General features: G+C 38.7%; 1 protein-coding gene across 1 annotated transcript in view; it reads left to right on the forward strand.

Annotated features, from left to right (window-relative positions):
• Positions 1-10,325, forward strand: part of hadhab (hydroxyacyl-CoA dehydrogenase trifunctional multienzyme complex subunit alpha b) — a 36,378-nt gene extending 26,053 nt beyond the window's left edge. Inside the window, exons 15-20 of the mRNA XM_062040983.1 lie at positions 3,372-3,512; positions 3,590-3,658; positions 4,237-4,432; positions 6,049-6,163; positions 7,793-7,938; positions 9,955-10,325. Of these exons, the coding sequence (XP_061896967.1) occupies positions 3,372-3,512; positions 3,590-3,658; positions 4,237-4,432; positions 6,049-6,163; positions 7,793-7,938; positions 9,955-10,100 (813 nt within the window). The 3' untranslated portion in view covers positions 10,101-10,325. The remainder of the gene's footprint in view (positions 1-3,371; positions 3,513-3,589; positions 3,659-4,236; positions 4,433-6,048; positions 6,164-7,792; positions 7,939-9,954) is intronic.
• Positions 10,326-13,464: the final 3,139 nt, after the last annotated feature.

Genomic DNA, 13,464 nt, shown 5'->3' on the forward strand with positions numbered 1-13,464 from the left:
TTTCAAAATAAAAGCAGCACAGTTGTATTGCACGCACGACATAGATGTTTTTTTTAAATGTATTTTGTAATTTGTGATTGCCGCTGTTCACATTCACGCACGAGCATACGTCCACACGGAAGTAATACAAATAACGCTTTTCAAAACAAAAGCAGCACCCTTGTATTGCACACTCGACAGATACTTTTTAAAATGTATTTTGTAATTTATGATTGGCCTCACGCGGGCCGGATAGGGACCCACAAAGGGCCGGATGTGGCCCGCGGGCCGCCGAATGCCCAGGTCTGCTCTAAAGGCCTAGTGGCCACATGCGTGGACAGCACCTTTTTAGCTCTTATTTCCAAAATTGTGTTCACTACTGAATTGGGGTCTTATGGCCACTTATGTGGACACTTATACTGCCATCTGGTGGTGTCAGAGGAGTACAACATACAATGAAATTTGGAAAGAAAAAAGTGTAAAAATAAGAATTAGCATGTCACTAAATGTGAAGTACACGTTTGTGTACTTATGGACTAAGTACATCATATCCAAAGATGATTCTTAGTTTTTATTCTAATTAGGGTCCAATAAGCCCAAATAGCAAAGAGTAATAAAAAAAAGCATGTATAAAAAATAAATAAATAAAAAAAAGCAGCTTGGGCCTTAAGAGGCTAAAGTAGAGAAAATAACTTGGTACCTGACACATGCCAACTGTTAGCATGTTAACATTAGCATGCTAACATTAACATATTTTTTTTATTTTTTTTTATTGACACTGTACCCTCAGTCATAACATGCCAACTAGTCACATGTTAATGCTAACATGCTAGCATGCTAACAGTAGCATGTAAACTTTTTTTCAACAAATTTTGCTGTTGTATACCTCACAGTCCCATAACTTGGTACTTGACACATGCACACTGCTAGCATGTTAACATTAGCATACTAACATTAGCATATTATATTTTGGGTTTTTTTACACTTTACCCCTAAGAGTCATATAACATGCCAACTTGTCACATGTTAATGCTAACATGCTAGCATGCTAACGGTAGCATGTCAACTTTTTTTTCAACCAATTTTGCTGTCGTACACCTCACAGTCCCACAACTAGGTACTTGACACATGCTTACTCTCAGTTAATGTTAAAATGCTAACTTTGTAAACAAATTTTCAGCGTCATAACCTTGTACTTGACACCTGTTAACTGCTAGCATGCTAACTTTTTTGTAGCTTATTTCACAGCTGCACACCTCCAAGTTGCATAAGGCTAATGCACATGCTAACTTTTCTATGCATTTTTTTTGTTGCTTTATGCCTCAGTTATAAAACATGCTAACTAGTCACATGTTAATGCTAACATGCTAGCATGCTAACTTTTTTCCAACCAATTTTGCTGTCGTACACCTCACAGTCCCACAACTTGGTACTGGACACATGCTTACTCTCAGCTAATGCTAAAATGCTAACTTTGTAAACAAATTTTTCAGCGTCATAACCTTGTACTTGACACCTGTTAACTGCTAGCATGCTAACTTTTTTTAGCTAATTTCACAGCTGCACACCTCCAAGTCGCATAAGGCTAGTGCACATGCTAACTTTTCTATGCATTTTTTTTTGCTTTATGCCTCAGTCATACAACATGCTAACTAGTCACATGTTAATGCTAACATGCTAGCATGCTAACTTTTTTTCAACCAATTTTGCTGTTGCATGCCTCACACTCCCACAACTTGGTACTTGACACATGCTTACTCTCAGCTAATGTTAAAATGCTAACTTTGTAAACAAATTTTTCAGCGTCATAACCTTGTAGTTGACACCTGTTAACTGCTAGCATGCTAACTTTTTTTTTAGCTAATTTCACAGCTGCACACCTCCGAGTCGCATAAGGCTAATGCACATGTTAACTTTTCTATGCATTTCTTTTTTGCTTTATGCCTCAGTCATACAACATGTTAACTAGTCACATGTTAATGCTAACATGCTAGCATGCTAACTTTTTTTTCAACCAATTTTGCTGTTGTATACCTCACACTCCCACAACTAGGTACTTGACACATGCTTACTCTCAGCTAATGTTAAAATGCTAACTTTGTAAACAAATTTTTCAGCGTCATAACCTTGTAGTTGACACCTGTTAACTGCTAGCATGCTAACTTTTTTTAACCAATTTTGCTGTTGTATACCTCACACTCCCACAACTAGGTACTTGACACATGCTTACTCTCAGCTAATGTTAAAATGCTAACTTTGTAAACAAATTTTTCAGCGTCATAACCTTGTAGTTGACACCTGTTAACTGCTAGCATGCTAACTTTTTTTTTAGCTAATTTCACAGCTGCACACCTCCGAGTCGCATAAGGCTAATGCACATGCTAACTTTTCTATACATTTTTTTTTTTGCTTTATGCCTCAGTCATACAACATGCTAACTAGTCACATGTTAATGCTAGCATGCTAACTTTTTTTGAACCAATTTTGCTGTTGTATACCTCACACTCCCACAACTAGGTACTTGACACATGCTTACTCTCAGCTAATGTTAAAATGCTAACTTTGTAAACACATTTTTCAGCGTCATAACCTTGTAGTTGACACCTGTTAACTGCTAGCATGCTAACTATTTTTTTTAGCTAATTTCACAGCTGCACACCTCCGAGTCGCATAAGGCTAATGCACATGCTAACTTTTCTGTGCATTTTTTTTTGCTTTATGCCTCAGTCATACAACATGCTAACTAGTCTCATGTTAATGCTAACATGGTAGCATGCTAACTTTTCTTCAACCAATTTTGCTGTTGTATGCCTCACACTCCCACAACTTGGTACTTGACACATGCTTACTCTCAGCTAATGTTAAAATGCTAACTTTGTAAACAAATTTTCAGCGTCATAACCTTGTACTTGACACCTGTTAACTGCTAGCATGCTAACTTTTTTAGCTAATTTCACAGCTGCACACCTCCGAGTTGCATAAGGCTAATGCACATGCTAACTTTTCTATGCATTTTTTTTTGCTTTATGCCTCAGTCATACAACATGCTAACTAGTCACATGTTAATGCTAGCATGCTAACTTTTTTCAACCAATTTTGCTGTTGTATACCTCACACTCCCACAACTAGGTACTTGACACATGCTTACTCTCAGCTAATGTTAAAATGCTAACTTTGTAAACACATTTTTCAGCGTCGTAACCTTGTACTTGACACCTGTTAACTGCTAGCATGCTAACTTTTGTTTAGCTAATTTCACATCTGCACACCTCCGAGTCGCATAAGGCTAATGCACATGCTAACTTTTTTTTTTTTATGCCTTAAGAGTCATAAAACCTCCACATTTTGAAGACAAATCCTCCTCTAAAGTAGAGAAAACTGCTCCTCCTCAGGTCATCGGCATGCATTACTTCTCTCCAGTGGACAAGATGCAATTGCTGGAGATCATCACCACCGATCAGACCTCCAAGGACACCACGGCGTCGGCAGTGGCCGTCGGCCTGAAGCAGGGCAAAGTCATCATCGTGGTCGGGGTGAGTCGTTGAAGACACTCGGACAATTCCTTAAAAAATTAAGAGTCCCATGGTCATGTGTGTGGGTGTGTGTGCAGGATGGACCAGGATTCTACACCACTCGCTGTTTGGCTCCCATGTTGGCCGAGGCTGTGCGAGTATTTCAGGTTTGTCTCACAGGAAATACTGCTCCGAGGATAGCTTTTATGAAGACCTACCCGTATGCCTGTAGCTTTTATGCTAATGAAAACACCGTAAGTGTGCACTTGTCCAATAATACAAGTCATGTATCACAACGTAACTGTCAGGTTCAAACACTGATGACATCTATTAATCAAGACAAGAAGCAAGGAATTAAACAGAGACAGAATTAAATTTAGCTCTTTGAGGAGAAACGTCTGGGCTGTACTCTTTGCACAGTCTCCCACCACGCTCTGACGAAAGATTGTTCACGTCTTCTTTTATTTGGACTTTCCCTGATTACATGGCAACAGCTGTTTCTAAGGGAAGGGGGGTCGTAAACAGCCGTCGCCTTTGGTTACAAAACAGTTAAAAGAAAAGGTGTTTTGCAGTCTATTCAATTGGATATAGGTTGAAAAGGATTTGCAAATCATTGTATTCTCTTTTTATTTACCATTTACACAACGTGACAACTTCACTGCTTTTGGGGTTTGTAGATTATGAGACAAATGTAGTTGTAGTAGTAATAATGATGATGATGATAATGGACTATGTGGACTTACAGGAAGGGGCGGACCCAAAGAAGTTGGACTCACTCACCACCAGCTTTGGCTTCCCCGTGGGCGCCGCCACTCTGATTGACGAGGTCGGCATCGACGTCGCCGCCCACGTGGCTGAAGACCTCGGCAAGGCCTTCGGCTCCCGTTTCGGTGGCGGGGACGTGGAGGTTCTGAAGACTCTGGTGGAGAGGGGATTCAAGGGTAAGCAAGGATAAAATTGCAATTTTCACTTCCTGAGTGCAGCTGGGATAGGCTCCGCGACCCCGAGAGGGACGTCCTACCTTGGAGGTAGTTTGGTAGGCTGTGAATACTTATGTCCATGTCATATTGTCATTATGGGGTATTGTCTAGAATTTTGAGGACAAAAACTGATTTATTCCATTTTGTAATAAGGCTGTAATGTGACAAAATGTGGAAAAAGGTGAAGCACTGCAAATACTTTCCAGATGCTTTGTAATTCATAACATTGATTTTAAAACATTATTTGTAGAGCAATGACTGTTAAATTATCAGGAATTCAAAAGGTCCCCACTAATAAAAGTGTTCAAATTAGTCATATATTATTTTTGTTTCTGTAATAATATTTTTACAATATCAATAAAAAAACAATAAAAAATTAGTTGCGGGCCGCACTTCGGACACTTCTAAAGCAGGGGTCACCAACCTTTTTGAAACCAAGAGCTACTTCTTGGGTAGTGATTAATGCGAAGGGCTACCAGTTTGATACACACTTAAATAAATTGCCAGAAATAGCCAATTTGCTCAATTGACCTTTAACTCTATGTTATTATTAATAATTAATGATATTTACACTTAATTGAACGGTTTAAAAGAGGAGAAAACACGAAAAAAATGACAATTAAATTTTGAAACATAGTTTAGCTTCAATTTCGACTCTTTAAAATTCAAAATTCAACCGAAAAAAAGAAGAGAAAAACTAGCTAATTCGAATCTTTTTGAAAAAATTAAAAAAAGAATTTATGGAACATCATTAGTAATTTTTCCTGATTAAGATTAATTTTAGAATTTGGATGACATGTTTTAAATAGGTTAAAATCCAATCTGCACTTTGTTAGAATATATAACAAATTGGACCAAGCTATATTTCTAACAAAGACAAATCGTTATTTCTTCTAGATTTTCCAGAACAAAAATTTTAAAAGAAATTCAAAAGACTTTGGAATAAGATTTAAATTTGATTCTACAGATTTTCTAGATTTGCCAGAATAATTTTTTTGCATTTTAATCATAATAAGTTTGAAGAAATATTTCACAAATATTCTTTGTCGAAAAAACAGCAGCTAAAATGAAGAATTAAATTAAAATTTATTTATTTTTCTTTACAATTAAACATTTTTTTTTACTTGAACATTGATTTAAATTGTCAGGAAATAAGAGGAAGGAATTTAAAAGGTAAAAAGGTATATATGTTTAAAAATCCTAAAATCATTTTTAAGGTTGTATTTTTTCTTTAAAATTGTCTTTCTGAAAGTTATAAGAAGCAAAGTAAAAAAAAATAATGAATTTATTTAAACAAGTGAAGACCAAGTCTTTAAAATATTTTCTTGGATTTTCAAATTCTATTTGAGTTTTGTCTCTCTTAGAATTAAAAATGTCGGGCAAAGCGAGACCAGCTTGCTAGTAAATAAATGCAATTTAAAAAATAGAGGCAGCTCACTGGTAAGTGCTGCTATTTGAGCTATTTTTAGAACAGGCCAGCGGGCTACTCATCTGGTCCTTACGGGCTACCTGGTGCCCGCGGGCACCGCGTTGGTGACCCCTGTTCTAAACTAAATGGTCACTTTTTTGTTTTTTAGGTCGCAAGTCAGGGAAGGGTTGTTACGTGTACCAGCCAGGCCTCAAAATCCGAGAAGTCAATCCGGACCTGGCGGACATCTTGGAGGAATACAAAAAGGCGCCTAACCCTGCTGTGTGAGTTGTCAACTTTTCTTTCTTTTTTCTTTCTTTTAGTTTATTTGGAACATGAACACACTTACAGCATAATACATCACACAATTCCATATCATTTCTTGTTTACATCGTGTCCGAAAAGGAGTAGGAAGAAGCAACGCTTATTTAATCCTACCCCTTTCCCACTTCAGAGTGTTTACAAATATATACATTCATTTACTGACCTTTTTATAGTCAAATGACATCCGTGAATGAGTAATACAACAGTTTTGTAATATGTAATTAGTAGGGGTGTAACGGTACGTGTATTTGTATTGAACCGTTTCGGTACGGGGGGTTCGGTTCGGAGGTGTACCGAACGAGTTTCCACACGAACATATTAAGTAGCCGCCTCCGCTACCTTCTGCCTCTGTTTCTGTCAGTCCTCTACACAGCACCCAGCATTGTCCCACCCACACAACCATCTGATTGGTTACAAACAGAGCGGTAACAGCCAATCAGCAGTGCGTATTCAGAGCGCATGTAGTCCGTGCTTAGCGTTTAGCAGGTAAGCGTCAGGCCGCGGACTCTCCCCAAATTATAACGAACACCTCCCAGTCAACTACTAGTAACATCACTAGGAGCCCGTTGAAATATAAAAGGCAGCTCAGCTCGCTCGCAGTCCTGGCTTGAGGTGAAGGCTAATTCGCTTTTAGCGTAACGTTAGCTCATTTTGCGGTGTGTTACGGACAGCAAAGCCCTGTCTGTCTGTTATTCCACTTGACCTTTTTCTGTGTTGATTGAGCTGTGTTGAAGCAGCAAAAAAGGACATTATGTTAAATGAAGAGTTTCTGTCTCTGATAGTTGATATAATAATGTAAGTGCATCATTAAGCCTACATGAACTCCATGGTGTTCAGGGATGAATAGTCTCTCCTATTGCTATTGTACCATTTTTTTCCCAGCTATAGTTACATGAATCATTAGTAATGCAGCAGCCTAGTTTTGAATGGCAGGGTCCCTGCTATCACATGTTGATAGAAATATAACATTTACATAATAAATCAACTACAGGCTTCCCAAATGCTGTAATAAATTAAGCATGATGAGTTGGCTTGAAACTGTTTAATGTTGCACTTTTTATATGTAGAAGAAAAGGTTTGTTTTTGTATTTAATCTGAGCAACAACTTGAGGCAGTTTAATGTTGATTAACGTGGGCAGAACTATTATAGTGTTCCCAATGTTAAAAGGATAAAGCCATTGTTTACAAATTTGGTAAATAAATAACCAAATAATTTATATTTTGTTGTTTTCTTACTGTACCGAAAATGAACCGAAGCGTGACCTCTAAACCGAGGTACGTATCGGACCGAAATTTTTGTGTACCGTTACACCCTTACGTAATTATCTAAGTCAGTCATTATTAACATACTGAGATGAAGAATATCTTATTTTCAATAATGTTGAAAGTATTTCTCATAATTCTTCTTCTTTGTACTTTGTAAGCACTATTAATTTGAACAACCTCTTAAAGTGGATCATATCAGTACAATGTTTAACTTCTTTACTTTTAATCCATTCCATCATGTAATTCCACATACTGATATGCTTTTAGTGGCGAGCGCTGATGTCTTGACTTCTACCTCCAAACTTACAACCTTTTTCCTGTAGTTCGTCCGACTCGGATGTCCAATACCGACTGGTGTCCCGGTTCGTCAATGAGGCCGTGCTGTGTTTACAAGAGGGAATCTTGAACGGACCTCTGGAGGGAGACATCGGAGCAGTTTTTGGCCTGGGATTCCCCCCCTGCCTTGGAGGTCAGACAATACACAACATATACACTTTTTTGTGCCCTGGTTCCATCAGTGGAAACAAAGCAAGGTTGGCTCCTTCAGGATGTCCCGATACGGAGATATCGCAATCTATGAGTATTGGCCGATACCGATCCAATCCAGTATCAGCAGGAATCATACATACTTGTATTATTTAGTAGTGTGGAATCTTAGGAAAGGTTTGATCAAGTGAAATGAGTCAAACAATGGTAGGTATGAAAAATGTATTTATTATTAACCGGCGGCCGTGCCAGCAACTTGAGGGTTCCAGGTTCGATCCCCGCTTCCGCAGTCCTAGTCACTGCCGATGTGTCCTTGGGCAAGACACTTTAGCCACCTGCTCCCAGTGCCACCCACACTGCTTTAAAATGTAGCTTAAAGAAGTAAATAACGGGTTTCGCTATGTAAAGCGCTTTGAGTCTCTAGAGAAAAGTGCTATATAAATATAGTTCACTTCAACCGACTGAAATGGACTTATGTTGTCTGTATGTTTAAGTGATGAATATTGTTTCTGCAACATCTAGTGGTCGCAATTTTTTCAGTTAAACTCACGACGCACTAAGTTGAATGATGCGGACACGTTTGTTACTGGATAAGTATCCAGTAACAAACGTGTCCGCATCATAGAAAGTTCTAAATGTGCTGTTTTTTTAGTTCAATAATTGTGAATGTCTCTAGCTTGTGTAGCTGCTGGCTACTAGTAGTCTATAGCCTAGAATGTTTACCTTTTGTAAATGACTTGACTAAAATAGGGACGTTTTGGATTTTTTTTTTTGCACAAGCAAGTATCGGACATTTAGATTCAAGCCCAGATAATCCCTTTGCCGGTGTCGTCAATATTGGAGCGGGGCACCCTTAGCTGTAACACTACTTTCATGAAACATCTGTCAGATATTTGAAGGTTTAAAAAATAAATAAATAAAATAAAAAAGGTAAAGATTCATTAGTTTAAGTTAAGCTCATGACGCACTAAGTTGAATGATGCCGACACGTTTGTTACTGGATACTTTCTAAACGTGCTGTTTTTTTTAATTCAATATTTGTGTATGTCTAGCTTGTGCGCTATTGTGTGCTTAGCTGTTGTGTAGCTGCTCGCTCCTAGTAGTCTATAGCCTAGAATGTTTACCTTTTTGTAAATGACTTGACTAAAATCGTGACGTTTAGATTTTTTTTTGCAAAAGCAAACACGCTGCAGGACTGCTTGTATCGGACATTTAGATACCAATCCCAGATAATCCCTTGCTGATTTTTTTGCCGGTGTCGTCAATATTGGAGCGGGACACCCTTAGCTGTAACACTACTTTCATGAAACATCTGTCAGATATTTGAAGGTTAAAATTTTTTTTTTTTAATTTAAAGGTAAAGATTCATTAGTTCAAGTTAAGCTTATGACATCCCACCATCAGTGTGTGAATGTGTGTGTGTGTGAATGGGTGAATGTGGAAAATAGTGTCAAAGCGCTTTGAGTACCTTAAAAAGGTAGAAAAGCGCTATACAAGTACGACCCATTTACCATTTATGACGCACTAAGTTGAATGATGCGGACACGTTTGTTACTGGATGCTTTCTAAATGTGCTGTTTTTTTTATTCAATAATTGTGAATGTCTAGCTTGTGTAGCTACTAGTAGTCTATATCCCAGAAAGTTTACCTTTTCTAAAGGTAAACATTGACTAAAATAGGGACGTTTAGATTTTTTTTTTTTGCACAAGCAATCACGCTGCAGGACTGCTTGTATCAAACATTTAGATGCAATCCCAGATAATACCTCGCTTATTTTTATGCCGGTGTCGTCAATATTGGAGCAGGACACCCTTAGCTGTAACACTACTTTCATGAAACATCTGTCAGATATTTGAAGGTTAAAAAAAAAAAAAAAAAAGTAAAGATTCATTAGTTACATTTCATGAAAGACTAATCCCATTACTTTTTTGGGAAAGTAACTAATTCCTCTCATAGTTATTTTGGTCGAAATCATTCAAACTCCTTTCCCGGCTTGCAGGGCCGTTCCGCTTCGTGGACACCCTGGGAGCCGACAAGCTGGTGGAGAAGATGCGGCGGTACGAGGCCGTCTACGGCAACCACTTCACGCCGTGCCAACTCCTCCTGGATCACGCCAACGACCCAAGCAAGAGGTTTCACAAGTGAAGGCCGCCATGTTTGCCTGTAGCACTTCAACAAACTGCAGTATGTCACAACAACGTGCCTAAAACCAGCGACCATAATCCTAATTGGATGGTAGACCGTATGATGCTGTAAGGTTTCTAAAGATAATACTTGTACTGATCTGCTTTTTTGTACACGAAAATACTTTATTGGTGGAGTTGGATGATCATGTAAATGTAGGAATGAATAAAATGTTATTGAAACTAATCTTTTCTCTTGATCTCAACTTCCCAGCTTTTGCTTCTTTGTCTCATCTTGTCTTCACTTTCTTGGAGCCTCTTTTTGCTCAGCTCTCCAAATCCAAACAATGGAATCCATCAACTGACCTCTCGGCAAAGTTACAAAGATCTTGACGAAAAAAGCTCTGGTTCAGGGGATACTTGTCTGTCCTGACGGAACGTTGGATTCCTGGGAGAAGTGGAGGGTTATGCGCCTGGCGATTCTTTCCGCCGGTCATCTGCTGTTTGGATTGCGTGTCGACAAATTGGGAAGACGGCGGCGGCTATTCAAGGTACTGTGGAGAATGCATACACTACCGTTCAAAAGTTTGGGGTCACCCAAACAATTTTGTGGAATAGCCTTCATTTCTAAGAACAAGAATAGACTGTCGAGTTTCAGTTCTCTTGTTCTGGCCATTTTGAGCGTTTAATTGACCCCACAAATGTGATGCTCCAGAAACTCAATCTGGTCAAAGGAAGGTCAGTTTTGTAGCTTCTGTAACGAGCTAAAGTGTTTTCAGATGTGTGAACATGATTGCACAAGGGTTTTCTAATCATCAATTAGCCTTCTGAGCCAATGAGCAAACACATTGTACCATTAGAACACTGGAGTGATAGTTGCTGGAAATGGGCCTCTATACACCTATGTAGATATTGCACCAAAAACCAGACATTTGCAGCTAGAATTGTCATTTACCACATTAGCAATGTATAGAGTGTATTTCTTTAAAGTTAAGACTAGTTTAAAGTTATCTTCATTGAAAAGTACAGTGATTTTCCTTCAAAAATAAGGACATTGCAATGTGACCCCAAACTTTTGAACGGTAGTGTATATGTTTAAAGAGTTCTTTCTGTATTCGTAGTCATGTTTAGAGCAGCTAGTGTTTTTCCATTTGTACTCTTTCTATTTTTTATCTTATGTCCGCAAGTAAACTATGTGTGTTACCTTGAAGGTTTGCACTGTAGGAGAAGGAATACTCCCTTTTGTCTTATCTGTAGTAGAACAATGAGGCTGTGTTCCTTTCCGGACAGGTGGGGGCTTTCTTTGTGTGCAAGAAGTTGGCTCTTCCGTTTGAGTGTTAGAACAACTTGAGAAGCCGGTGTGAATGTATTGGTCAGGGCTGTTCTCCTGAAGCGTCAGTAAAACTTGATAATATTCCTATTCTGTCTTGATGGTCCTTCTTACTCGGCATATATGTCATCAAAAGAACTTGGGATTGACCAGTGACTTAAATTCCCTGGGAGGAAAAGCTGGTTGACGCAACAGTACCTAGAAGCTACCCTAATGATTAACGATCCATTTTGAACTTTATTGCAAACTAGATAACATTTTTGGAGATGTGGTCCTATGTGCTTATTTTTTTTCCTGGTGTCAAACTGAGCCCACGGCCCTCTGGGAAAGTGAAACAGCTCATGCTGTACATTTTTATTTTTGTTTGCAATCGGATTCTTTTTTTAACTAAACATTTGTGGATTGTGTTATAACTAGTGTGGGAAGCAGATCAGAATCATATCCATATTTAAGTGTTACTTCTTTCTAAAACTCCTATAGTCATATTTACATCAGCTAATGTCTCGTGTGGTACAAAGTGCTTGGATTCGAGTGTCCTTGAGTAGAGAGGCAGAGCGCTGTTGAGACTGCCATAACATTCCTAAGATAAGGAGCACAGGGCAGTGCTGAGCTTGGGGGGACAGGAGGTGGAGAGGAGACCGAGCTAGACCGGGCAAGGGAACGCTGGTGTGCTGGATTGGTCTCATGTTTGTCCTCTAAGCTTGGAGAATAAACCACAAAATACCAACTACTGCCTGTTGATTGAATATAAACATCAGCTTATTGCCATAAAAAGAATCTGGGAGAGACTAGCAATTTGAATTCCCCATTGGAGGAATGCTGGTCAACGCAACACTAGCCAAAGAAAAACACTGATTTCAATATTTTCTTACCCCTTTAGCAATTAGTACACACTTACTGTGTGCACACCTCCACAAGCTGTATCATACACATCTCTTCATTTTTCTTACTTTTGAGTTTTATATCCATTTTTTGATATCAAAAACAATAGCGTTTATTTAATTTTCTTTAAGTACTTAATTCCACTTAGGACGGAGTTGGCTCTCTTAGTTGCTTTGTTGGGTCTGTTCCTGTCTCTAGCCCTGGTCATGCAACCCCCCCCCCCCCCCACCACCCCACCCCCACCCCAGCAGACAATGGTGTGGAGGCGTATGTGGGTGTTGAAATGGTGGTTTTGTTTTGTATTTATTGCTCATTGTGTTTTTTTTTATCGTTGCGTTTTACTTCTGTGGCTGTATGTAGAAATGGCGTAGCTGGGTTCATCAGCTCTGTGCCTATCCTATTATTTTGTATTAAAAATGAATACAGAATATAAAACTCAAAGTAAGAAAAAATTACAACTACTATGGTAGGGCTATTTGCAGCCCTTTGAGACACTTGTGATTAAGGGCTATATAAATAAACTTTGATTAATTAAATGATTTGACTCGTTTAGTTCAGTTTGTTTATTTTGATACAATGTAATGCATCACACAATTCCAGTTGTTTCATCACAGCATGTCCGAAAAGGAGTAGGAAGAAGCCGAGCTTATTTTAATCCTACCCCTTTTCATACCATAGCAATTGTATCCCATTTCCTTGTTCTCTGTAACAGAACATAAATAACAAAAATAAATAATATACCATAGTAAGCATACAAACACCCGGTTATAGATTAGTTGATCTTGTTATTTGGAAGGTAAACGTGTTTCAACACGCACAATAAAAGCAATTTGGTGAAGGTCCTTTTGAGAGAGGCACTTGTCCTGTGAGCTCCCCGCACCATGACTGAGCAGTACGGGCACAAGGATGGAGAACTGCCGCTGTCTCTCCGGAGGTGAATATCCAACCAATACAATGAGGTGTCTCCACCTCATTTTACACGAACAAGGGAGGAACGCGTCTTTTAAATAAATACATCCGCCACAATAATGACGATTTTTAAAAAATTGCGTTAAATGACATTTTAAATTAAAGGCGTTACGTTCCGCTGGCGTAGCTAATGCATGTAAACATGACGTATCAGGAAGTGGTTTAAGGTTTGCTGCAGCGTGATTGGCCGCGCCGGTCACGTGAT

The sequence above is a fragment of the Entelurus aequoreus genome, linkage group LG03 (genome assembly GCF_033978785.1).
Source record: "Entelurus aequoreus isolate RoL-2023_Sb linkage group LG03, RoL_Eaeq_v1.1, whole genome shotgun sequence".
Lineage (NCBI taxonomy): Eukaryota > Metazoa > Chordata > Actinopteri > Syngnathiformes > Syngnathidae > Entelurus > Entelurus aequoreus.